The following is a 27,204-nucleotide window of genomic DNA, read 5'->3' as shown; positions in this document are numbered from 1 at the left end:
CAAATTTTGTTTATTAAAAGTATATAAATGAACAATTTTTATTTAATTTTATTAATTTAATAATTTTATCACCCTCGAGATGGCAACTGTTATCCAATTGCATCGGAATGTCGTCCGCCACAAGCCACGGTACAGATTCTAATCAAGGCGCTTATATGAATGTATAAAGGGCATTTCATATGATTGTTTCACCTGGTATATGTATATAGAGGAGCCTTGATTCAAATCATACCTCCAGTGCTGCCGCCGCGTTGACTTTTACGCAGTTTTAAAACTTTTCGTCGATTCTGTCTCATTTCCTCCTCGAACAGACTGGAAAAAAGGATTTGTTAAAACTGTCATATACCCGGAAAATAATGTTCCTACCTTTCGCGGAAGAACATCTTTCCCGCTGCTGACCGAACAACCTCCAGCTTCCTTGTCGGCCCAAGAGACTATTGGACACCTCAATCCAGTCGAGATGTTCGAATTCATCGTAGTTCGCTGCATTTTCAAGTCTGACACTGAAAATAATCATCTCTTATTAAAATTGTTAATTCATGACTGCGAATATTCCATAAAAAAGGGCCTGCTTAGACCGTATCCAAAGTAAAAAACAGCCTCTAGCTTATTGATGCAACTTTTTTTTTATTTTGTCGATTTTGTAGAAATTTGGGAAATCGCATACAAATTCAATTATTTTTTTTGACGTAGGACTACGTCTTTCATTTCTATACCGGGGTGTAAAATCAAAGTTTCGAAAACGAAAGCGTTACGCCGGAGACCGAGATTTTGAGCGTTAATAGTTCCTAAACAACTGAACGAAATGGTATGATAAACACTTCATTCGAAAGATAAAATGTCTACGCGTTCTATACTTGTTACTTTCTGATCCTAAAACTTGTTTCAATAGTCTTAAAATTGCTTTCAAAACAGGTTATTGAAATCACCAATCGGTATATAAGCGAGCGCCGCTCGGAAATCCACTCAGTTCAAATTGAACAGCGATTGGTGCATGTTGTCGCTGTTGTGGTGAAGCTCTTCATTTATCATGAAAGCGCGGATGAACGGTGTCACCAAGAGCCTGTTTGTGCACCTTAGGCCAGAAGGGAATCCATCAGGAGGAGAGTGATGCCACAAACGGTTCCCCGGGAAGATCTCGAAGCAGCCGCTACACACACACACACACACACACATACACGCGCGGAATTCTTTCCGTTTGGATGCCATTCAACATCGAGAAAGATCTGGAAAATAATCTGCCAGTTCCTCTGGGAATTTAAGAATACATTCATGTGAAAGAGTTTATTTGAATGTTTTCTATCCATGTAACACTGTGACCAAATATGTTTCAATCAAGTGCTATTAATAGATGGTTATCGAGTTAGCATTAACCACTGGTGGGCTTCCAGTATCGAGGAAAATGTGGAAATATCTAATCGTTACTGAAAATAATCTGCCAGTTCCTCTGGGATTTTAAAATTACATTCATGCGAAAGAGTTTATTTGAATGTTTTCTATCCATGTAACACTGTGACCAAATACATTTGGTTTTGTGATTTTTCAAGCAATCGCAATTAACAGGATAGCTTCTGAAGATTATTCTTCCCCATCAGTTGGATATTTCCGTATCCAATATTGTATGCGCCCGCAATCGATTATTGCTTAGTCGCCGAAAGTTCCGAGCTCAGAGAGTTCATTCCCCTCTAGTTTGCCTTCCAAATTGCCATCGTAAACCACGCCTTCTCTCGATTCAATCACACACAAAAAGCATACTTAAGCGATATTCTGGTGGTGAGATTAGTGATCCCCGAATTTTGAAATTAATCGTTCATCAGCTAATCAAATAGTTTTCAGTAGTTTATTATTCGATACGATTAATCGCCCCAAATAATCGATTAATCGATTAATCGTCACACTGAGAGAAATAATTAATTAGACTAATATTTCTCATTTGCTAGAAAGCCATATGGAATCTAAAAAGTGTTCATTCCGCCTGAAAATCAATTATTATCTTTTACGCTCCCATAAAGTCGTAAACGAAGCTCAATTCGCGTTGACGGCATTGAGCTTCGTTTACGAACTTAGGGAAGCGTCAAAGATAATGATTGATTTTCATGATAAAACTGAAGCAGCCGTACGTTTTTTTCTCTCTGGGTTTGAATCGATTAATCGACGTAAATTATTCGTTCGCTTCGATTATTGGTTGTGCAGTATTCGTTCGATTAATAATCGATTTCTGTAGGAAGTATTCGATTAATCGATTAATCGAACGATTATCGGGGATCACTAGGTGAGATGCATTCATTTTTCGTGAGGACATCGACAAGACAACATCGTTGCTGAGGGTGCTCGACGGCGAAGGATCGAGATCTGCCCTGAAACGCAATCAGTTTGTTTGAAACAGTGAGGGAGACCAGAGAAGCCGATCCTTCAGGAGAAGAGAAGGTGACCATCGAAGTAGCCGCTACATACACACATACACGCACGGAATTCTTTCCGTTTGGATGCCATTCAGCATCGAGAAAGATCCGGAAAATAATCTGCCAGTTCCTCTGGGAATTTAAAAATACATTCATGTGAAAGAGTTTATTTGAATGTTTTCTATCCATGTAACACTGTGACCAAATATGTCTCAATCAAGTGCTATTAACAGATGGTTATCGAGTTAGCATTAACCAGCTTCCAGTATCGAGGAAAATGTGGAAATATCTAATCGTTACTGAAAATAATCTGCCATTTCCTCTGGGAATTTAAAATTACATTCATGTGAAAAAGTTTATTTGAATGTTTTCTATCCATGTAACACTGTGACCAAATACATTTGGTTTTGTGATTTTCAATCAATCGCAATTAACAGGATAGCTTCTGAAGATTATTCTTCCCCATCAGTAGGATATTTCCGTATCCAATATTGGATGCATAAAACCTTGTGCCTCCAACGTAACGCTCTCGTTTTCGAAGTCCCCCAAATATTCATTCCTTCAGAATGAATTTAGATTCAACTTCAAACAAATGATCTCTAAATCAACGATAGTCCTACGTCACCCTTGCGGTTATACCATAGATATAACCCACTTCCTGTTTTTTAATTGGGTTTTTAGTTTTATTGTTTCTTTACAAATCTTTGTAGAATTGATCCTGATTAAACTTTGAAAGTTGTTCGGGAGGTTCTCGAGAGAAAGTTAACCAGATGTTTTAGAATTTGCTCACATGAAAGATGTTTTACTATGCTAGGAATACATTGAAAGTGAATTTCCGTACGGCCGAAATGTTTTTTTTGTAACACGTGAATCCTAAAATTCCATAGTTCTAAGATTCAAAAATTACAAAATTCAAAAATTTTGAAATTCTAAAATTATAAACTTCAAAAATTTGAAAATCCGAAAAGTCCATTCAAAAGTGCATAGAGTTTACAATTCTAAAAAATACGAAATTTCACAACTCTAAACCACTAAAATTCTAAAGACCAACAGAGCCTGAAACAAAAAAAAAACTCTGCAATTGTTGAAATTTGTACAGATGCGTAGAAGTATTTTCTCCGTCAAATATGATTCTCTATCACCTCTTGAAAGATTCCGGATATATGTATTTTTTTCAATGTGAGAAAGGTGCTTTCTGACCTTAAGGGGATTAATAAAAAAATATGTTTTCTTTTATATTCAAGAAATAAAAAAAAATATGTATATAAAATAATTAAAAAGAATTTTTTAAATCGAATATATACAATAAAATCAAAATTGGAGACTGTATATAATCGAGTCCGCTCTGTACACATTTTTCTTCGTTTTTATTTGGTGCAATTTTTCTCTACAATAACCATAACCAATAACCTTCCAGATGATGCTTCTCCCACTCATCTTTATGTGCCTAAACTTAAGGTCCAAGCTGATGTGAACTTACTAGACGAGCATGACTCATTTTATCATACAACCAAAAGTCTCCTGGTGCTGTTCCAAATTATGGGCGTCATGCCGATTATGAGAAGTCCTAAAGGTAAATCAAACACTCGACCAAATCTACATTTCTAACATTGTTATACTTCGTTCTAATCTGAAGGAGTCAACATGCCCAGAACCACCTTTACCTGGTGCTCGAAGGCTTTCCTGTGGGCTTACTTCATTTACGCTTGCGAAACCGTCGTAGTTGTGATAGTAGCCAAAGAGCGCATCAACAGGTTCATCACCAACAGTGACAAACGCTTCGACGAGGTGATCTACAACATTATTTTTATGAGTATCTTGTTACCGCACTTTCTCTTGCCGGTGGCATCTTGGCGTAATGGTTCTGAAGTGGCCAAGTTCAAAAACATGTGGACCGATTATCAGTACAAGTATCTGGTAGTAACGGGCAAACCGATTACGTTCCCCAAGCTGTATCCGATCACTTGGGCCCTGTGTGTGGTGTCCTGGACGCTTGGCATAGCGATTATCATGTCCCAGTATTACTTGCAACCGGATTTCAAGTTTACCCATACATTCGCTTACTATCACATTCTAGCGATGTTGAACGGATTCTGCAGCTTATGGTAAGGAAATCATATAATAGCCCCTCTATAGATCCATCAACGGCTGAGACGTTTAAAAGCTTTGAACTCTTAAAAAAAACAGATTTCGTGGTTGTAAGAATGGCAGAATTTGTAGCAACTAAAACAGACAACTGATATTGTTTTCACAATATTTAGTCATCTACATTTCGTCAAATATATACCCGGAATTTGTGAATCTGAACCTTCTTACTGAACACTTTTCAGTATTAGATACTACTGTCTTAATGTCAATTTCGAGTGCGATCTGTCACATTTAGTTTGCTTACAGCAAGGATTTTCAAACTATATTGGACAAAAGACCCCTTTTCGAGAATGAAGTGATACCTTCGACCCCTATAGCCAAATTTCTTTAAAACTTCTATGTTACCGTATTCATACAAAATACTTCCCAATTTAAAAATTTGATCTTTCTTAAAATCATTCTCTCATCAATAAATAGACATAAAATTAAATAAATATCAAGTGTAATTAATAGTTCTTAATACAAAGTGTAACAATAATATTTCCTACTAAAATATTATACTCGACCCCCAGAAAACCAAAGTGGACCCCAAGGGGTCGACATCGACCATTTTGAAAACCCCTGGTTTACAGCGTCAATAACACACCTATACTCGCGCACTGGTCTCACAGACCGAGAAACCAATAATTCATTCATTTCTCAGAAAACATCAAAACTACCACTTTGCGATTCTCGCTTGCTTCGTCATTCGTCGTTCGTTATTGTTTAGCGTATCGCATGTGTTGCTACGAATGGAACGTTTGTCATTTTTTTATTACTTTCGGTCTGAGACACCAACGTGAGTTTAGGAGTAACTTTTTTGGACAAGTTGTAATGAATTAGGGTCTACCCTTGTTTAATTTTGTGCACACACACACGCACTCATGCCGCGCTCACCTGTCATCTTCCGAATCAAGACCGCGTCCTGTGAGAGCTTCGTCGCTCGATCCCGCTGTCCGCCGCTATCCTGGGGAAGGAGAGCTTCAATGCTCGAGGAGCTCCGCAACTGCCAACCGCTCGGCCTTCGAGTCCTTCACCGGTAAAAAGTACTCCGCCAGCAAACTGCGGTCCACTGTCCGCCACTAGACCACCAAAGCCTACAAATGGCCACTTTTGTGGCCTGCCTCACACTTGGGGGCAAAGAAATCAAATTTTTTCTCACCCGCGAATGGCCGACCAAACAGTATGAAAATCACTTCTCTAATGATCTTTCTTTTTCCCGCTTAAATTCACATGTACAAAAGAAAAATACAAATACAAAAGAACCAAGCGCCAAAAACATTCGGCCTGATTCTACGCGGCGTGTGAGGTGAGATGACAATTGTCACATCACCATCACGCAACTCTCCTCACTCTATTCCTACAGTCGTATCGGATGCCGTGAGAGGTTCATTTTATGTATGTGAGAGGATGAGCAGCAAGTGACAAGGCGTTCATTCTGTTGGTTGCCAAGTCTAACCAGAGATGCCACATTCGCACATATGTTCACGAATTTGCAGACATTTAACTCTTGTCACAACATTTTTTGGTCTATTCTGCGCATCGGGTGATACGGAACGACAGTTGTCACTTCACCATCACGGGATTCATTTCACCCGATTCCAAAAGTTTACTCACTTCAAGTGAGAGGTTCATTTCTTAATAAGTGACTGGATGAATCGTAAGAGACGAGGCGTTCATTCGACTGGTTGTCAAATCGGTGAATTCGGATTTTTGTGTTGTTAGTGCACCAGGGATGCCAGGTAAATTTAAAAAAATCATGATGGAAATACCTTCACAGTAAGCCAAACTCCTCAAAAATGAAGTCATGTCTTCAAATCTGGCATCTCTACTGATAGTGCCTTGTTTTGAATTGGGTTTGCTTCTAAAAAAGTGGAATTTGAATTGAAACTAGAGTTAGTATCAATTGCTATGAGTTCTTTTGAGTTTTGGTGGACTGATGACGAGGATGATGACGAAGGTTCGTATATGCAGACTACAATTATGCGCCTGGAAAGACGGAAACTGAGAGACAAATGTAATCCTCTCGAGATACCACATGATACGTAAGTTTTTATTCAAATTGAACACAATTCAATTTTTAATTTGGGTCTGATTTCAGGTTTGTAAATTATTTTCGAGTCTCAAAAGATCTTTTTAAATATCTACTGAATATAGTTGAGAGTAAATCAGTGGTTGTTGGATCTTCATCGGTGCTGCCAATAATTAAACTATCAGCAGCGTTGAGATTCTTCGCTGAAGGCAGTTACCAAAGAGACGTAGCAAATGATTTGTTCGCGGGAATGGCGCAACCTACACTGTCAAAGGCTTTAGCATCCATAATTTCCATTTTGGAAACGGAAGTTTATCCAACTGCCATACAATTTCCTCTGGATGAAGAGGAAAAAAACGCGATTAAATATGGCTTTTATGAGAGAACAGGATTCCCAGGAGTAATTGGGTGTGTTGACGGTACCCATATTCGGATTATTTCGCCTTGTGCTAATGTTCAGCATTTATATTACAATAGAAAAGGATTTCACAGTTTGAACGTCATGTTGGTATGTATTTCTCTGATATATTGTTAAGATCTCTATTATTTGCTTCTTTATTTTATATAGGTCTGTACAAAGAATCCGCTACGTAGACGCCAATAACCCTGGTTCTAACCATGATTCCTTTATTTGGAATAAAAGTCCATTAGATTGTATACTAAATGAGAAGCACGAAAATGGCGAAAGAAACACGTGGCTTTAAGGTAAGCATTTTCAAACAATGTGCATGGTTGTACAAAAAAAGGTCTAATTACAGGAGATGCTGGATACCCCTTGAAGCCCTATTTGATTACACCGTTTCGCACTTCTATCAGTGCACCAAATTTTCAACACACCAAATTCAATGAAATACATTCAAAAACAAGGATGATTGTTGAGAGAACCATCGGAGTCATGAAAAATGTATTTCGATGCACTTTAGGCGCTCGCCAACTGCACTACAAACCAGAGAAGGCAACACGGATTGTGAACGAGTGTTGTGCTCTACACAATCTTAGGCTGCAGTTCAATGTACCGACAAATGACGAAGACTGGTTGCCGATAGAAAATACTGAAATGATTGAAACTGCACCAAATGATGAAATCAACATTCGACAACAAATTTTGAGCTCCATTACTTAACATTATAATAGTTTTGTGAAAATTAATATTTATATATTGATATAAAAATCACTTCAACAAAACAAAATCTCAATGAATCACAAATCCGTCAAACTTCCAGAAAATTTCAGATTAACATACTTTATTTCAAAGGAGCTTCATATACTGTTTCATTTCCCTGATTCACAACTGAGTGAAAGTACTAATTAAAGAATTGCAGGTTAGAAAATGTATTATAATATTTATTTAGTCTTCATTCTTCCCTGCTTGTTGTTCGAGTAGACATAACTTCTTCTTTTTATATTCCAACAGCTGTATTTTATATTGCAACTCCTCCTGCCTCTGCTTCTCCTTTCGCAACTTGTACGCCTGACATTCCTTGGCCTGTTGTTCTTTGAGCTTGAACGTCTTCCTTTTGCATAACGAGCACATTCTTCGGAGTTTGCAATCATTCGCTTGAGGTAATTTGTTTGCTCAACTAACATATTTAGGCGGTTGTCTGTATTGTCGAGAATTTCACGCTTGTGTTTGTTTTGTCTTTTATGATTTCTGTTGTTCTTTACGTTCTCAATATCGTCCGTTTGTAACTCATCTAACTGAGAGCCTTGCTCATTCACATCGTTTATCAGGGGTATTGGTATTTCCAGTGACGATGACAAAAGACTGGATAAACCTAAAACAGAACCTATGTGATCAATTTATTGTAGTTTTTGAATTAATTTCGAATTAATTTAAAACGAATTTCATGCCAGCTCGACTGGCCGTTAACACCATCTCAGATGTCAGTGAAACGTTGTGAGTGTAAACACCTCTTTCAAGGGTCTTTTAAGCAGCTTTGCATACTTGAAATATTAAAAAAAAATTAGACTTCTTTTTGAAAAGGGTCAAAAAAATGTTTCATGATTTTTTACAATAATAAATAATAATAAATTATAACTCAAAAAATATAATACCTACAATATTTTGGTCAAAGGATGAAATGTAGGAAATTGTGTTTTATTGAAAAATACAAAAAAAAATTAAAATAAAATTTCGCTTAAGAAAAAATGTTTTAAAAATTAAAACTCATTTTTCTCAAAAATGTTTTTTTGAATTCTCAAAAAAATATAAGAATAGACCTTAAACTTCCAACAATTCGTCTGTGCATCGGAAGATGGGCACTTTTACAGGGAAAATGTATTTCTTACAACTTTTTCATGTTTCCTTTGGAAAAAATACAACTAATTTTGTTTGTAGTCAAGAAAGCGATAAAGTGTATTCCACAAAGTTCTAGATCCTATGAAATCTCTTTAGAAATATGAACTTTAGTAGAAGACGTGAACTTTTATCTTTGATGGTTTTTGACATTTTTATATGGAAACTCCTGAAAAAATATTAATATTATACTCTTAACATTTTTGTGTGTAAATTCTCGCGTTTGACATGTTTATAAATAGAAAAAAAGGTAGCAGAGCATGTAAATCGCGATAACGTATACATAAAATTGTTACGAAATTAACATTAATAGTAATTTTTCAAAGAAAAACATGAAAAAATAGTTGTTCAAAAAACTTTTTCCCTGTAAAAGTGCCCATATTTCGATGTACCGGTGACTTGTTGGAAATTGTATGGGCTATTCATATCTATTTTTTCATGAATTTAAAGAAATAAAAAATTATAGGAGGTTGTGTCCAAGATACGACCGCATTGTTGACGCTTATTTATACCTTCGGATATTATTCTATAATGCTGTGAAATTTTAGAAACTGCTTAGTTAGAATAACGCGAAAAACGAACAGAAAAACAGGAAGTGGGTTATATCTATGGTATAACCGCAAGGGTGACGTAGGACTATCGTTGATTTAGAGATCATTTGTTTAAAGTTGAATCTAAATCCATCCTGAATGAATGAATGAATAAATATTTGGGTGACTTCAAACACGAGAGTGTAACTTTGAAGACTCAAGGTTTTATGCATCCAATATTGGATACAAAAAACCTTGTTCTGAAGAATAATCTTCAGAAGCTTTCCTGTTAACTGCACTTGATTGACAAATCACAAAACCAAATGTATGTGGTCGCAGTATTATATGGATAGAAAACATTAAAATAAACTCGCTTGAATGTAATTTTCAATTCCAAGGGGAACTGGCAGATTATTTTTCAGCAACGATCATTTCTTTCCAGGTTTCCTCTCGATAACCAGCAAACGAAAAGAGTTGCGCGCGTGTATGTGTGTGTGTGTGTGGCGGCTGCTTCTATGTCTTCCCGAGGAACCGTATTTCGATGCTGATACTCTCTTGGTCACCTTCTCTTCTCCTACTGATCGATCGGCTTTTCTGCGCTCCCTCACAGTTAAAACAAACTGATTGCATTTCAGGTCAGGTCAAGCCAGGTAATAAATACCTCGATCCCTCGCCGTTCAGCTCGTTCAGTAACGATGTTGTCTTGTCGATGTCCTCAGGCGTCGTGCACAAATTACGTAACGCAAAAATCCGGATTTTGAACCTCCCCCCATTTCGTAACGCAATTTCCTATCTCTAATAAACAGAAAGTAACGCAACATCTAACCCCTCCCCCCTTATCGCGTTACGTAATTTGTACACGACGCCTCACGAAAAATGAATGGGTTTCACCACCAGAATATCATTTCAGTATGCTTTTCGTGCGTGATTGAATCGAGAGAAGGTGTGATTTACGATGGCAATTTGGAAGGCAAACTAGAGGAGAATGAACTCTCTGAGTATGAAAATTTCGGCGACTGAGCAATAATCGATTGAAAATTATATAATTTTGGCGATACGAAACATTTTCCGTTTTTCATGTTATGCATCCATTATTGGATACGAAAATATCCTACTGATGGGAAAGAATAATCTTCAGAAGCTTTCCAGCTAATTACACTTGATTGAAAAATTACGAAATCAAATGTATTTGGTCGCTGTGTTCGCATATAATTAGAAAACATTAAAATAAACTCTTTCGCATGGATGTATTCTTCAATTCCCAGGGAACTGGCAGATTGTTTTTCAGCAACGATTAGATCTTTCCGGAATTTTCTCGATGCTGTATGGCATCCAAACGAAAATTCTCGTTTCAGTTTGGCCTGCAAAAAACTTGTCTGAACTCTAATCCATCAAATTTGGAGCCCTGAAAAGGGCCGTTGATTATATGCTAAGCTAATATAGCACCCTCTCCTTGGATTCGACAGGCCAGCTGAATGTCATGATGTGACGCGTTTTACGTGGATAGCACACAAATTTGTATCTTCGAATAAGCCTCCTGCAGCGTCATAACCGCGGAACTTTGGAAGCGCAAGTCGGTTTTGAAGTCCTGAGCAATTCCACGATCCAAAAGCTGCAAAGGTAGCTTGCGGATCAGCAATTCGGTCGACTTCCGATAGCGATGAATTTCACGCAAAGTTCCCGTTCGATAGCGATGTGGCTTCTTCACCTATCCTGCGGCTGGTGCGCTTATCCGAGCTGCTTTCGTGTGCCTTACCACTGAAAGACTAACCTGCTATCTGCTTGGTCCCAAACAAACGAGTCGTCACGGTGCGAGAGTAGAGTAAGAAATGAACGAAAGCAAAGGAAGCGTCATTTTATAACCTGTTTTCGAAGCTATCATTAAGCTATTGAAACAATTTTCCGACTCAATAAATAGCAATCATATAACTCTTGGACATTTTATCTTTTGTATGAAATGATTATCACTGTTCCGTTGTTCCGAAGCAGAATGAATCACGCTTAAAGAAGGAATGGATTTTTTTTTGGAATTTACTCAGCAAAAATAATGCCCTTTCCCAACACTTAAAAACGACAAACGGTAAACAGTTTCATCAAAGTGATTTCTTCGATATGGGGATATATTCACTACATCATGTCATGTATTTCATATTCTTCATTATGAAATCCATATCCATGGCACCTATCGGTATCGAATTATCATCGACACCACGATTTTCGCTAAATGCTCCTTTAAGTTCGGCCAGTAAAAAACTTTTCTGAACTCTAATCCATCAAATTTGGAGCCCTGAAAAGGGCCGTTGATTATATGCTAAGCTAATATAGCACCCTCTCCTCGGATACGATGGGCCAGCTGGATGTCCTTGGGCATGATGTGACGCGTTTTGCATGGATAGCACACAAATTGGTATCTTCGAATAAGCCTCCTGCAGCGTCATAACCGCGACACTTTGGAAGCGCAAGTCGGTTTTGAAGTCCTGAGCAATTCCACGAACCAAATGCTGCAAAGGTAGCTTGCGGATCAGCAATTCGGTCGACTTCTGATAGCGACGAATTTCATGCGAAGTTCCCAGTCGATAGCGATGTGGCTTCTTCACGCTTCCTGCGGCTGGTGCGCTTATCCGAGCTGCTTTCGTGGTGCCTTACCACCGAAGGACTAACGAGCTGTCTGCTTAGTCCCGATGAAACGAGTCCTCACGGTGCGAGAGTAGAGTAAGAAATGAACGAAAGCAAGGGAAGTGTCATTTTATAAAACATAAAAGAATCGAATGTAAACCCCACCCTCTTTATTATATAAGCTTACTGTATACTCACGAATATAATAAGGGTGGGATTTAGATTCTATACTTTCATGGTTTATAAAATTACGCTTCCTTTGCTTTCGTTCATTTCTTACTCTACTCTCGCACCGTGAGGACTCGAGCTCGTTAGTCTTTCGCAGACAGCTCGTTAGTCATTCGGTGGTAAGGCACACGAAGTCAGCTCGGATAAGCGCACCAGTAGCAGGATAGGTGGAGAAGCCACATCGCTTTCGACCGGGAACTTTGCGTGAAATTCATCGCTATCATAAGTCGACCGAATTACTGATCCGCAGCTACCTTTGCAGCATTTGGATCGTGGAATTGCTCAGGACTTCAAAACCGACTTGCGCTTCCAAAGTTCCGCGGCTATGACGCTGCAGGAGGCTTATTCGAAGATACCAATTTGTGTGCTATCCATGCAAAACGCGTCACATCATGCCCAAGGACATCCAGCTGGCCCATCGTATCCGAGGAGAGCGTGCTATATTAGCTTAGCATATAATCAACGGCCCTTTTCAGGGCTCCAAACTTGATGGATTAGAGTACAGAAAAGTTTTTTACAGGCCGAACTGAAAGGAGCATTTAGCGAAAATCGTGGTTTCGATAATAATTCGTTACCGATAGGTGCCATGGATATGGATTTCATAATGAAGAATATGAAATACATGACATGATGTAGTGAATATATCCGAAGAAATCACTTTGGTGAAACTGCATTATAAAATTATTTGTGTACGAATGCCGCAATCGAGAGTCGACTCTAATTTGCCCTGGGTAATTTCCTCGGAGGACTCAATTCCTCCTTTGAACATTAATAATCTCTTTCTGGCAAAACGATGTGGTATGCATCACATTATTTGAATGATAGAATGAAGAAGTTTTCTGCCAATTTCCTTCAACCTCCAAACGTATCTTTCTCCCGTTTGTCGTTTTCGCGTTCGCTAATCCTTTCTCACAACACCCATTTCTAGTTTGAGAAATTGTTGAGTAAACATTGTTTGCCAGTGCGCGTAGAGCGGGAATTCCTAAAGATTCATTACACCTCTAAAAAATTGCTCTAAAAAGACGTGGTCTTACGTTGATCGCACTTGATTGAAAAAATCCAAAACGAAATGTATTTGGTCGCAGCATTATATGAGTAGAAAGCAAATAATCGCTCGAAAATGACTTGATTTTCGCGATGTGAAACATTTTCCGTTTTTCATGTTATGCATCCAATATTGGATACGAAAATTTCCACTGATGGGGGAAAAATATTCAGAAGCTTTCCTGTTAATTGTGATTGATTGAAAATAACAAAACCAAATGTATTTGGTTGCAGTGTTATATGGATAGAAAACATTAAAATAAACTCTTTCGCATGAATGTATTTTTCAATTCCCAGGGGAACTGGCAGATTATTTTTCAGCAACGATGATAGCAACGAGAATTCCGCGCGTGTATGTGTGTGTGTGTGTGTGGCGGCTGCTCCGATGTTTCAAGCGGAACCGTGGCATCACTCTCCTCCTGATGGATTCCCTTTTGGCCTTAGGTGCACAAACAGGCTCTTGGTGACACCGTTCATCAGCGTTTTCATGATAAACGAAATTAGCTTCACAACAACAGCGACAACATGCTCCAATCGCTGTTCAATCATAACTGAGTGGGTTTACGAGCGGCGCTCGCTTATATACCGATTGGTGATTTCAATAGCCTGTTTTGAAAGCAATTTTAAGACTATTGAAACAAGTTTTTGGATGAAAAAGTAACAAGTATATGACGCGTAGACATTTTATCTTTCAAATGAAGTGTTTATCATACCATTTCGTTCAGTTGTTTAAGAGCTATTAACGCTCAAAATCTCGGTCTCCAGCGTAACGCTTTCGTTCTCGAAACTTTGGTTTTACACCCCGGTATAGAAATGAAAGACGTAGTCCTACGTCAAAACCAAACGACGATATCCAAGTTGGATTACCACTGGTGGGGTCCAATCTTAGATCGAAGCGCAGCGAAAGCAAAGTGAACTGGAAAGCTCAACAGTCCGATGCCGAATGAAAGTTTGCCTCAGCGAGATCCACTGTTTATACTCTAGGCAAATATTCCCCTTCATTCTTCTACTTTTCCTTTGTTCATGGGGACTTTGAATTTTACGATTTCCCCTCCGTTGGTCGTCGATAAGTTGCTCGTTATTGACAGATCTGTTCGGGAAAGCACACAAATGGACAGAACAAATGTATGGGAAAATGGAAACGCCTCAAGTTTTCATGAATTTTAACCATTTACAAACCAGGGGATTCTAATGTATAGCATATTAAACAAATCTTACGGAATTTCCGATTTGTTTAGTATGTGAATCGCCAAAATCCGTTCGCGGCAAACATAGTTATTAACGTTAACTTTATTTCATAAAAACGGCACCCTTAATGAAAGACGTAGTTCTACGTCAAAACATGTTTTCGAGAAGTATAAATTTTAGTTTTTTTTGTTTTCTTTTCAAAAATTTGCTTCATAATTTGCAATGAGAACATAAATAATTTCCTACATTTCATTCTTTGACTAAAATTGTGTAGGTCTGATAAATTTAGTATGAGAATTTTGACGTAGGACTACGTCTAACCGGAAGATATAGGGGGTGAAATGGAAATCTAGGCACTGAACAAGTAGGAAAAAATGCAAGATTTGGAACGCTTATAACTCGAGCATTTCTCAATAGATCGCAAAGGTTTTTGCATCAATTGATAGGAAATATATCTACGCATCTATCATAACGAATAACATTTCATTTTTCTTGAGATAAATAATTGAATAATTGTGGAATATCAACCATTGTCCAAATACACTATGTGCCCATTTTTGATTGGTCCATTTTGTGCTCCTCAAATCGTACCGACCAAAACGGGCAACCAGAGCAGCAGCGAAATAGAATGAAGCACGATTGGAAAGGAAAAAGAAAAAAATGAGGGAAACATTGGTCGCAGTCTCACACATGCGTAATTCTCGAGCCAGCCAGTCAGCTTCAAAATCCCCTCTCCGCTGCCGTAACGATCATTCTCATCCGAACCGTACACCACATCGTTTCGCATCACCTCACATCAACAAACCAACACAAGCAGCCATGGTTGGATATGGCAAAGGAGGAAAAGTGAAGGGAAAGGCAAAATCCCGCTCGAACCTTGATCTGGAGTTCCCGCTCGTGTTGATCTGGAGTTCCCCGCAAGGGTAGCTAGGCCGAGCGCGTTAGTACCAGTGTACCAGTCCACCTAGCCGGCGTTATATAGCTTCGGCCGCCGAAGTGATCGAGTTAGCTGGCAAAGCTGCTCGCGACGATAAGAAAACCTGCATTCGGAACAGAACACATTCGGTTCGGTGAACATCAAGACAACAGGCAGTTGCAGCGAGTGGCGAGTGGCAAACGCAATCGCAAAACGGCATCAGGTAACAGAAGAAAAAAGTTTGTTCTTTATACAAACTGCTTTGGCGGCAAATCCAGAACAAGGCGGCATCGAGGGCGTTCGAAATGGTTTTTTTCAAAACCACGAGTACTAAGTTTTCTAAATTGGAACCATTCCATAAAACAAGGCGCTTTTCAGGGCCATTAAACCTTCCAAAAAAGAGTTTAGGAAATAAAGTTCAATGCTTTCTAAAACATTATCCAAAATAATAATAAAACACAAATTGATGTTTTCATAATTTGTTTGCCAGGATCTGATGAGTATGTGAATTTGGCAATAAGCTGATAGTTGGGGACTTTCCTGATTATTCAATTTTCACCAATTCTTAAATTGTTTCGAGATTGAAAGTACAGTAATCTACAATTAGTTCGACATTTAGCTAATTGGACGGACATGTAATGCGACTTATTTAGTTGGACATTTTTGTAAACATAGAGATCCAAATTATGACCCCACATTGAAAGTCGACACTGTACCACTGTCATCGCAAATGTTCAATTACAGGTTAAAATTACCTCCAATCCGGCACTGAGTGGTGGTAATGCGACGTGCCATTGAATGTAATTTACTGTAAAATATGTCACAAGCTGGATGGGAAGAAATTTTCCAACTGTGAAAGCTGTGGCGAGTGACAACAAATCGCTAAACAGGAAGGTTTAGCCGAACAAGATGGGGATATCGAGTGATAACAAAACAATAAACTCTTTAGACTTTTTGTGATCCTGAAAAGGACCCTTTTTAGTCTGTATGTGAATCCAACGAGCGAACAAATCGTAATGAATGTATTTTTTCTTTCTTTCTTTCTTTGTTTTTAAGAGGCTTTAAACTTTGCAGTTCATTCGCCTCTAGCCCAGTGAAGAGCCACAATAAAACCAGCCCAGAGGGGACTGGCGAAAGGGAAACCAAACAAATCACTCATCAGATCTGTCCACTCGACTCTCGGTTAAAGAAGAAGGTAGGAAGGGATCCTATGCTTCATAAGATATTTAATATATGCTGTAAAGAAAAGTAAAGATTTACTGATCCGAGGACCAAAGCAGTAACGAAGCACAAGTGACCCAGTGAAAGGCGTGTTCCAAAGCCAAAAAACAAAACGGCCCTCCTCAGGAGGATAGGAAGGAAAGGAGTGGAAAGGATTTGGGTGGGATTAGTGGAGTGGGAGGGGGTGGGAGTGGTATGGGAAGGAAAGAGGGGAGGAGTGGGTGTGGGGTGGGGTGAAATGAAATGAAATACAGTTTGAATAGATAATAAAATATAGTGGTTTTGAATTTAATGGCATATAGTATAGCTGAAAAATGGAGAGGTTTATTTAATGAATTTATTCTCCTTGGTGAGTGTGGCTGTAGGAATAGGAAGTTGATTAAAGTATAATGTGATGGATAGAAGATAGATGTGGGTATGAAAGTATATATTATATTATTTGTTATTTAATATTATTGAATGCGTGTATATACATGTATGAATACCTTCCTTCCGACCCGTACATACATGTGTATACACACATAAACACGCATACATGACTGTGAAGTGGCGAACTTTAATAAGCACTTTCCAAGGTATTTAGTATTTCGGTTTAGATTTTACCAAAGAAGTCGGTTTCTTTCAGAAACGCAATTAAATTGGTTTCTTGGGTCTCGTCTCTACTGAGGATATCTCGGAGACTCTGACCTATGTTGTGTCGGACTCGAGCATCTTTGGTATGTTGACATTCAAGTAAAAGATGGCTAACGGAAACCGGAGCTTCGTTGCAAGCACATTGGGGTTTTTCGGCTCTGCAGAACAAGTGTGAGTGGGTGAAGTTAGTGTGCCCAATTCGAAGACGGGTAAGGACTTGCCTTTCCCTACTATTGAGGCGGTCATCCCAAGGGAGAGTGGAATTTTTAATTTTATGAAGATGAGTGGGACGGCTGTTTATCCAGCCTATGTCCCAGCTTTCACGGACTTGCTGTTTTACCCAGCGGACAATGTCAGATGGAGGACAGGGCATGTCTGGGGGATCTATTTTGCTGCCCTTGCCGGCCAGTATGTCGGCGGCTGTGTTTCCACGGATTCCTGAGTGACCAGGAACCCAGCAGAAGGAGATGTTTTTATTTGAAGCAGCCTCTTCTGTTTGCTTAATCCATGGGTGTTTGCTGTTTCCACTCAGAAGATCGTGGAGACAGCTAGCTGAGTCTGAGAATATTGTGGTAGGAAGAAACTCATGGGTGCATTCTTGGGTAGCTATTAAAAGGGCGAAAGCTTCCGCACTGAAGATGGAGCATTGCGGTGGAAGAGAAAAGCTACCAGTGTATCTACTCTCAAAGACTCCACATCCAACTCCATCGGCACTGACTGAACCATCTGTGTATACCTGGTGGTTGATTTGAAAATTGGATGCAACGAGGTTATTGAAGCAGGCTTTGACTTTTGGAGAAGGGTCTCCCGCTCGAACTGTCTTGAGAAGTTCAAGGTTAATGTTCGGCGGTTTGACGTTCCAATTTCTTCCCGTCGCAGATGAACGTTCACATATATCGGGAAGATCTTTGTTCGTGAGATTTTTGAACCATGTTTTAGCTCTATGTATTAATGGGACATTGTGGTCGCTTTCGGGGAGTGACAAGTGACGGATGGCTTTATTCGTGATGGCTTTTGTTACCAGGTGGGTGAAGGGAAGTTGCCCACTTTCTGCCATTACAGCAAGAGTAGGACTGGTGGGAAAAGCGCCAATTGCGAGCCGAATTGCTTTATTGTAAATTGGTTGAATGGTGTTTAACACCCTGTCCCCTCCACGGCTGAAGGTGCCTATTCCGTAAAGGATTTGTGGGACCAACCAAACATTTACAACATTTAGCAACGTCTTTCTATGACCAGAGGCTAGGTTGCCTGCGATAGACTTGATGATGTTCAATTTCTTTCTGGTGGCTATTTTGGTCTTTTGGGAATGTGATAGGAAGTTGAGTTTCTTGTCGAAAGTAACCCCTAGTATTTTCAATGTCCTCATTGTAGGGATCGGGATTTTGTTGAGCTGAAGATAGGTTCTCCTTCTGAGAGCTTTTCCGATATGTATGTGTTTGGATTTCTCCGGGGAAATTTTAAAACCTGTTTTTAGAGCCCAGTTTTGGATGGAGTCTAAGGTTTTTTGAAGCCTCTTTCTCTGAATTAAGCCGAAGCAGCTCGTAGAGATAAGAGTGATGTCATCTGCATAGACTATGACCTTTATATGGTCCGGGATAATCTCGAATAGAGATTGCATGGCAATGTTGAAGAGGGTTGGTGAAAGTGCTGAGCCTTGTGGGAAGCCGTTTTCTGGGATTTTTAGAGAAGATTGGTGGTTGTTAATAACGGTTTTGAAAGACCGGTTTTCTAGAAAACTTTTAACGAAGAGACCTAATCTCCCACGAATCCCCCAGTCGAAAAGGCTTTTCAGCACTGGGTACCTCCATGCCCGATCGAAGGCCTTGGATAAATCCAGGGAAACAATATCAATGTGGTGTAATTTTTCAGTTGCGTCGTCTAGGATTTTTTCGATTGCTACAAGGCAATCTTCTGTACCTTTTCCCGCACGGAAGGCGAATTGTCTGGGATCAATCAGCTTATTTGACTCTAGAAAAGTCGTTAAGCGTCGATTGACCATTTTTTCCAAGACTTTCCCAACACAACTTAGGAGAGTGATGGGGCGGAAATTGTCAAGAAGATGGTTGTTCATGTCTGGTTTCGGGATACAGATCATTAAACCCTCTTTCCAGCAACTGGGGAGGGTTCCACTGTCCCAGACTTTGTTGAGGAGCTTCAGAAGTGCTTTTTTCCCGAGATGGGGTAGATTCTTAAGCATAGGGTAGCTAATGTCATCAGGTCCTGTGGATCCTTGTTTGACTTTGTTCAGTACCCAATCGAGCTCTTTGAGGGAGAGGTTTTTGTTGAAGTCAAATTCCACATCGGTATGAAAATCGATGGGAATTCTTTCGCATTCCGTTTTGTGGGTTAGAAAGGTTTGGTCGTAGTTTTGATTGGAGGAGGCGGAAGCAAAGAAATCTCCAAACGCCTCGGCGATGATTTTCCGGTCATTGGTGTATTGACCGTTAATTAGAAGATTATATTCTTTGCTTCTTTTCTTTCCATGAAGCCTGCCAATCTTACTCCATAAATCCTTTGTTGACGCGTTGGGATTAATTTCGCTGACGAATTTAACCCAACTGTTGTGCTTGGCTGTGTTGATAGCAGTCTTAGCTTCTTTGCGAGCCCTTTGGAACTCTGCAAGCAGAGTGGGTCTCAGTGGGCTGTCCGGATGGGCCTTTCTTAATTTGCGTAGGGCCTTACGTCGACCTTTGATCGCTGCCTTCAGCTCAGGTGACCACCATGGGACACATTTCCTGCCAGGGATGCCACTGGTTCTGGGGATGTGCACCATTGCAACTTCTAGGACAACTTTGGAGAATTCCTCGGCTGTCCAATCTCGTTTAGCGGAGAGGCGGTTTTCAATGTCAAACTGATAGCCAGCCCAGTCAGCGTATTCAAATTTCCATCTTGGCCTTGTTGAAAACTCTGGAGAAGTTTGGCCGAAGGAAGTAAAGATTGGAAAATGATCGCTTCCGCAAGTATCATCGTGGATGTTCCAAGAAAGTTTTGAAGATAGTTTGTCTGATACTATAGTGAGATCGATGGCTGAAGTAGTACCAGAATAATGGATTCTGGTGTGTTGGCCGTTGTTAAGAAGGAGAAGAGAATGGTCGGATATGAAATCCTCAATGATGGATCCTTTTCGATCGAGGTATGCACCTCCCCAGGCGTATGAGTGGGCGTTGAAATCACCCATAAGCATGATTGGGGCGGGAAGTTGGGCGAACAGATGGTCCAGTTGGCCGCGTAGAGTGTTCGGATCGGAATCATTAGTGATGTAGATGCTAACGACGGTGATTGGAAAGGGGTGTTTAATGCGCACTACCACTGCCTGAAGATCAGTGGTAATGGGAAGAAGATCATGTGGAGTGCCATCTTTGATTGCGATTGCAACTCCGTTTTTTGAGGGGTTGGGACCCTCTTTGAAATATGTGATATATTTTGAGATGAAGTGTTTATCGAAGTTGTTTGGAGTCATAGTTTCTTGAAGGGCTATGACTGTGGGATTAGAGTTTGAAATAAGCATTTTCAGTTCTAGAATATTTCGTCGGATACTTCTGATGTTCCATTGTATCCCGAATTTCTGTGTTGGAGTGAATGTGTTGGTGTTTTTAACTCTAATTCCTAAGTCTTAATTGTGTGTATGTTTGAACTATTCAAAGAGAATTAGTTCGATGGTCCTTTACCCTTGGAAAGAGAAGCTTTCTTTGAGGTATTGGTGTTGTTTTTGTTTGGAGTAGAAGTCTTTGGAGTGTTTGTTGTGTTTGTGTTGTTTTTTGTTGAATGTGCGTTGCTGTTGTTGTTATTGTTGTTTTTTGTTTGATGTGTGTTGTTGTTGTTGTTGTTGTTGTTGTTTTCTGTTGGGGTTGTATTGTTATTTGTTGTTGGTGTCTGTCTTTGTTCATTCTTAGTTCTTTTCTTGTCCTTGTTTGTTTGGGTCTCATCTTCAGATTTTTGATCTGACTCTGAGGATGATCCTTTAGTTATTTTTCTTTTGTTTTTGTTTTTGTTTGGAACATCAGACGTGTCCATAGAAATGACTGATTCGCTTTCGGATTCAGTTGATGAACTACCAGTTGTTGAATCTGTCATGGTTGTATCGAATGTAGTGTCAATTGGGGGGGTGCTTTCGCGACTAGAAGTGGCCGAAGCGGCCGAGGCGCAGTTACATTTGCAGTTGCAGCTGGGTGCTGGCTTTTGCAAGTTGGAAAGTCTGTCTTGCAGAACACTTGCGAATGTTGGAGCATTGTTTTGAAGTTGCAGCTGTTCCTTTGCCTCTTTGTATGAGATTCCATTGTCGATTCTTATTCTGGTGATTTTATTTTCGGTTTGCCATACGGGACAATTCCTACTAGAAGAGGAGTGGTTCCCTTGGCAGTTGACACAAAAAGCTGAAGCATCGCATACTTTGTTTGCGTCTGTTTGTTGTTCCGGATGTTCATGGCCGCAGTTTCTGCAAAGCGGATTTTCGCGTTTGCATCGCTTGTTCGTATGTCCAAATTTGTAGCACTTGTAGCATTGCATGGGATTGGGATAAAAATTTCTAGTCCCGGCTCGAATGAACCCAAAGTAAATAAAATTGGGAACGACAGTTCCGCGAATGGTCAATATTAAAGTGGCCGTTGGCACAACAATGTTGTTGTCCTTTCTGGTGATGCGTTTGACGCCGATCACACCTTGAGCGGTGAGTTCTTTCACCAGTTCGGATTCCGGAAGGTCGATAACTTCGCGGCAAGTCACAACGCATTTGCGTTGGTTTAAAGTTGGGTGGAAGATCACTTCTACAGGAGTATTATCAATCAGTTTGGTAATCGAAAGTAACTTACCGACTGTATCCTCATCCCTGGTTGTCAAGATGTACTGGAGTTTCTTTTTATCATCTCGCTGTGGTTTGGCGCTGTTGAATTTTTTTACAACTGCCTTGATGGTATTGCTGACTGTGAAGGGGTTTGTTGGAAGCACCTTGTCTCCTGTGGCTCTCAGAAGCAGTATCTGGAGATTACCGTTCGAGGGGTCCGCCCATAGTGGAGCGGTGGCTTCGGTGGGCCTGCCTTCATAGAAATTTGTAGCCCGGCCTCCCGGAGGCCCGGAGCTACTTGAAGCCATGCTTCTGCTTGACTATACCTAGGTTATAGTCAGCAGGTACGGATATGAAATCACTAAAATTCCTTATTGGGAGATATTCACTAAGGGGTATGTTCCCAGAAAATTACACTTTGTTCTAGTAAAGCACTTTGAAAAGCCACCAATGGGTGCGGAAAATTGCAAATCACACTTAATATATTAATTGCTTCCGTCACTTCACTTGCTTGTATGCGTGTTTTTCTTTTTAGATTTTATTTAATAATAAATATTCACTACACTACAATATAACTGGCAACACTGCCCGAAAGAAAAAGGGGGCGTGGCGTCGGTGACGCCGAAAAAGCGCGCGCTTTTTCCGGCAAGCCGGTGAGCGCCCGCTCTCCACGGTCGAAGCGAGCTATTGCCTTTTCCCGTTCTCCTTCTGCTGTCACCTTAAAACTTATTCTAACAAATCTCCTTCCACAGTCGCCAGGGGGAACGTCCCAGTCCGCTGTCCAGAAACGCCAAAACTCCGAGCTGCTGAAAGAAAAATCGACCTTCTCGGTCGGAGGTTAAAATCAGTATGATGTATTTTTTTGCCATCGCTCCCTTTTAACGCTCATTCGTTCGTCTCGTTGGACCCGCCCCTTTGGCTGAGTCTGCCGATTTGTCTCTATCCTGTGAGTGTGTACCGCTAGAGTATAAAACACGCGGACCCCAAAAAAATATCTTATTTTCCTTTAAACCGTAAACCCGTGTGGTTGTACGGCATCGGCATCGTGTACTCAACAAAGGAGGAAAAGAGAAGGGAAAGGCAAAATCTCGCTCGAACCGTGGTGGTCTGCAATTTCCCGTAGGTGTATCCGCCAATTGCACCGGAAAAGGTAGCTAGGTCGAGCGCGTTAGTACTTGTGTACCAGTCCATCTAGCCGGCGTTATATAGTTTCGGCCGCCGGAGTGATCGAGTTAGCTGGCAAAGCTGCTCGCGACGATAAGAAAACCTGCATTCGGAACATAACACATTCGGTTCGGTGGACATCAAGACAACAGGCAGTTGCAGCGAATGGCGAGTGGCAAACGCAATCGCAAAACGGCATCAGGTAGCAGAAGAAAAAAGTTTGTTTATACAAACTGCTTTGGTGGCAAATCCAGAACAAGGCGGCATCGAGGGCGTTCGAAATGGTTTTTTTCAAAACCACGAGTACTAAGTTTTCTAAATTGGAACCATTCCATAAAACAAGGCGCTTTTCAGAGCCATTAAACCTTCCAAAAAAGAGTTTAGGAAATAAAGTTCAATGCTTTCTAAAACATTATCCAAAATCATAATAAAACACAAATTGATGTTTTCATAATTTGTTTGCCAGGATTTGATGAGTATGTGAATTTGGCAGTTGTTCTGAGCTTATTGATAGTTGGGGACTTTCCTGATTATTCAATTTTCACCAATTCTTAAATTGTTTCCAGATTTAAAGTACAGTAATCTACAATTAGTTCGACATTTAGCTAATTGGACGGACATGTAATGCGACTTATTTAGTTGGACATTTTTGTAAACATAGAGATCCAAATTATGACCCCACATTGAAAGTCGACACTGTACCACTGTCATCGCAAATGTTCAATTACAGGTTAAAATTACCTCCAATCCGGCACTGAGTGGTGGTAATGCGACGTGCCATTGAATGTAATTTACTGTAAAATATGTCACAAGCTGGATGGGAAGAAATTTTCCAACTGTGAAAGCTGTGGCGAGTGACAACAAATCGCTAAACAGGAAGGTTTAGCCGAACAAGATGGGGATATCGAGTGATAACAAAACAATAAACTCTTTAGACTTTTTGTGATCCTGAAAAGGACCCTTTTTAGTCTGTATGTGAATCCAACGAGCGAACAAATCGTAATGAATGTATTTTTTTGCCATCGCTCCCTTTTAACGCTCATTCGTTCGTCTCGTTGGACCCGCCCCTTTGGCTGAGTCTGCCGATTTGTCTCTATCCTGTGAGTGTGTACCGCTAGAGTATAAAACACGCGGACCCCAAAAAAATATCTTATTTTCCTTTAAACCGTAAACCCGTGTGGTTGTACGGCATCGGCATCGTGTACTCAACAAAGGAGGAAAAGAGAAGGGAAAGGCAAAATCCCGCTCGAACCGTGGTGGTCTGCAATTTCCCGTAGGTGTATCCGCCAATTGCACCGGAAAAGGTAGCTAGGTCGAGCGCGTTAGTACTTGTGTACCAGTCCATCTAGCCGGCGTTATATAGTTTCGGCCGCCGGAGTGATCGAGTTAGCTGGCAAAGCTGCTCGCGACGATAAGAAAACCTGCATTCGGAACATAACACATTCGGTTCGGTGGACATCAAGACAACAGGCAGTTGCAGCGAATGGCGAGTGGCAAACGCAATCGCAAAACGGCATCAGGTAGCAGAAGAAAAAAGTTTGTTTATACAAACTGCTTTGGTGGCAAATCCAGAACAAGGCGGCATCGAGGGCGTTCGAAATGGTTTTTTTCAAAACCACGAGTACTAAGTTTTCTAAATTGGAACCATTCCATAAAACAAGGCGCTTTTCAGAGCCATTAAACCTTCCAAAAAAGAGTTTAGGAAATAAAGTTCAATGCTTTCTAAAACATTATCCAAAATAATAATAAAACACAAATTGATGTTTTCATAATTTGTTTGCCAGGATTTGATGAGTATGTGAATTTGGCAGTTGTTCTGAGCTTATTGATAGTTGGGGACTTTCCTGATTATTCAATTTTCACCAATTCTTAAATTGTTTCCAGATTTAAAGTACAGTAATCTACAATTAGTTCGACATTTAGCTAATTGGACGGACATGTAATGCGACTTATTTAGTTGGACATTTTTGTAAACATAGAGATCCAAATTATGACCCCACATTGAAAGTCGACACTGTACCACTGTCATCGCAAATGTTCAATTACAGGTTAAAATTACCTCCAATCCGGCACTGAGTGGTGGTAATGCGACGTGCCATTGAATGTAATTTACTGTAAAATATGTCACAAGCTGGATGGGAAGAAATTTTCCAACTGTGAAAGCTGTGGCGAGTGACAACAAATCGCCAAACAGGAAGGTTTAGCCGAACAAGATGGGAATATCGAGTGATAACAAAAACACAACACCAAAGGTTCTTTTCAGAACCATCAACATATTCATAAAGAGTAAACAGTAAACTAATCCATTTTTCAGGTAGATAGGTAGGTATTCACGTAGGTGAAGAAAATAAAACAATATATTTAAAATATATATTTAACAAAAGCTGTCCCCTTTGTATAGTCCTACGTCACTCCGGTTATGTCCCCGACATTACCCACCCGTCTTTTTTTTTGAGAAAAATGTGTTTAACCCACTACGTTTCACTGTTATCTGAGATGGTGCTGCCAACTCCTCCCAACGAGTTGGCATGAGATTCGTCATAATGAAAATACTCACCTGATTGGTAAACCGCACAATCGAGAGACAACAAATTTACTACCGCTTCCTCTGTCGATGATAAAGGGCCTGGCCGGGTAAGGAAGTAAAAAGTGCCCCCAAACCAAATCACTAGCCGTATGGCAAATATTGTAAAGGATATTAAATAAGAAATTTTGGCGGTTTATTTGAACCCCTATCTGGTTTGACGTAGGATCTATAGTGAAAAACGTACTTTTCGTTAATTTCACGCCATCCTCAAAAGATCCGAGATAAAAATTTGAAAAAAATACTGAATGTGCATCTTACTACGATGTATCAAAAAAAATTATCAAAAAAAAATTTCATCAAAAATTTTAGTACTAAAAAAAATAATGAAATCTTGAAAATTTTTTTTTTGGAATTTAGAGATTCAGTACTACTCTAATTCATATTTTAATGTGTTTCTACGGCTTTTCTAGATATGTGTGATTTTTTTCAGATTTTTTTCAGTGTTGCGCGGTATCAAAAAATTTTTTTTTTATGTTTCCAAAGAGTGGTTAGGTAAGGGAGTAAAAAGTGCCCCCAAACCAAATCACTAGCTGTATGGCAAATATTGTAAAGGATATTAAATAAGAAATTTTGGCGGTTTATTTGAACCCCTATGTGGTTTGACGTAGGATCTATAGTGACAAACGTACTTTTTCGTTTATTTCACGCCATCCTCAATAGATCTGAGATAAAAATTTGAAAAAAATACTGAATGTACATCCTACCATGGTGTATCAAGAAAAATTATCAAAAAAAATTTCATCAAAAATTTTTGTACTAAAAAAATATTAAAATTTTGAAAATTTTTTTTTTTGGATTTTGAGATTCAGTACTACTCTAATTCATATTCAAATGTACTCTTACGGCTTTTCTAGATTTATAAATATCTTCAAACTGTTTTTTTTTCAAATATCTAATACTAAAAATAAAATGAAAAAAAATACACAGTACAAAAAAATGTTATAGATTTTCTGGCATTTCGAAATTTTGAAAAAAAAATATAACTTTGAGACCCACTCCTGCTCAAATTTTTATTTAAATGCGTTCGTATGTGTCTTTTTTCTACATGTGGCGTAATTTTTCCTGAATTTTTAAGAGCATTGTGTGACACAAAATAATTTTCTTCATCGTCTGCATTATTATTTTTATTTTTTTGAAATCGATTATTTTATTGTATTCGTGGTTTTCAATTGAAAGATTAAAATAAAAAAACAAATCGAATTTGTGGTCTCAAAGTTATATTTTTTTTCAAAATTTCGAAATGCCAGAAAATCTATAACATTTTTTTGTACTGTGTATTTTTCTTTTTTATTATTTTATTTTTATTATTAGATATTTAAAAAAAAACAGCTTGACGATATTTATCAATCTAGAAAAGCCGTAAGAGCACATTTAAATATGAATTAGAGTAGTATTGAATCTCTAAATCCCAAAAAAAAATTTTCAAATTTTCATAATTTT

At 39.4% G+C, this 27,204-nt stretch overlaps 1 protein-coding gene and 1 long non-coding RNA gene across 3 annotated transcripts in view; one reads left to right on the top strand and one right to left on the bottom strand.

Annotated features, from left to right (window-relative positions):
- LOC129779323 (gustatory and odorant receptor 22) overlaps positions 1-27,204 on the top strand; it is an 80,970-nt gene that overhangs the window by 46,575 nt on the left and 7,191 nt on the right. For both annotated transcript variants that reach the window (XM_055786738.1, XM_055786739.1), the window contains 2 exons: positions 3,820-3,975; positions 4,039-4,507. In XM_055786738.1, coding sequence (XP_055642713.1) covers positions 3,820-3,975; positions 4,039-4,507 — 625 coding nt within the window. The remainder of the gene's footprint in view (positions 1-3,819; positions 3,976-4,038; positions 4,508-27,204) is intronic.
- On the bottom strand, positions 74-26,924 carry LOC129779342 (uncharacterized). The gene is made up of 3 exons (XR_008743626.1): positions 25,735-26,924; positions 367-503; positions 74-312 (listed from the first exon to the last, which is right to left on the bottom strand). It is a non-coding gene; the product is annotated as an uncharacterized LOC129779342 (long non-coding RNA).

This window comes from Toxorhynchites rutilus, chromosome 3 (assembly GCF_029784135.1).
Source record: "Toxorhynchites rutilus septentrionalis strain SRP chromosome 3, ASM2978413v1, whole genome shotgun sequence".
Lineage (NCBI taxonomy): Eukaryota > Metazoa > Arthropoda > Insecta > Diptera > Culicidae > Toxorhynchites > Toxorhynchites rutilus.
This window is presented reverse-complemented; position numbering and strand designations above follow the sequence as displayed.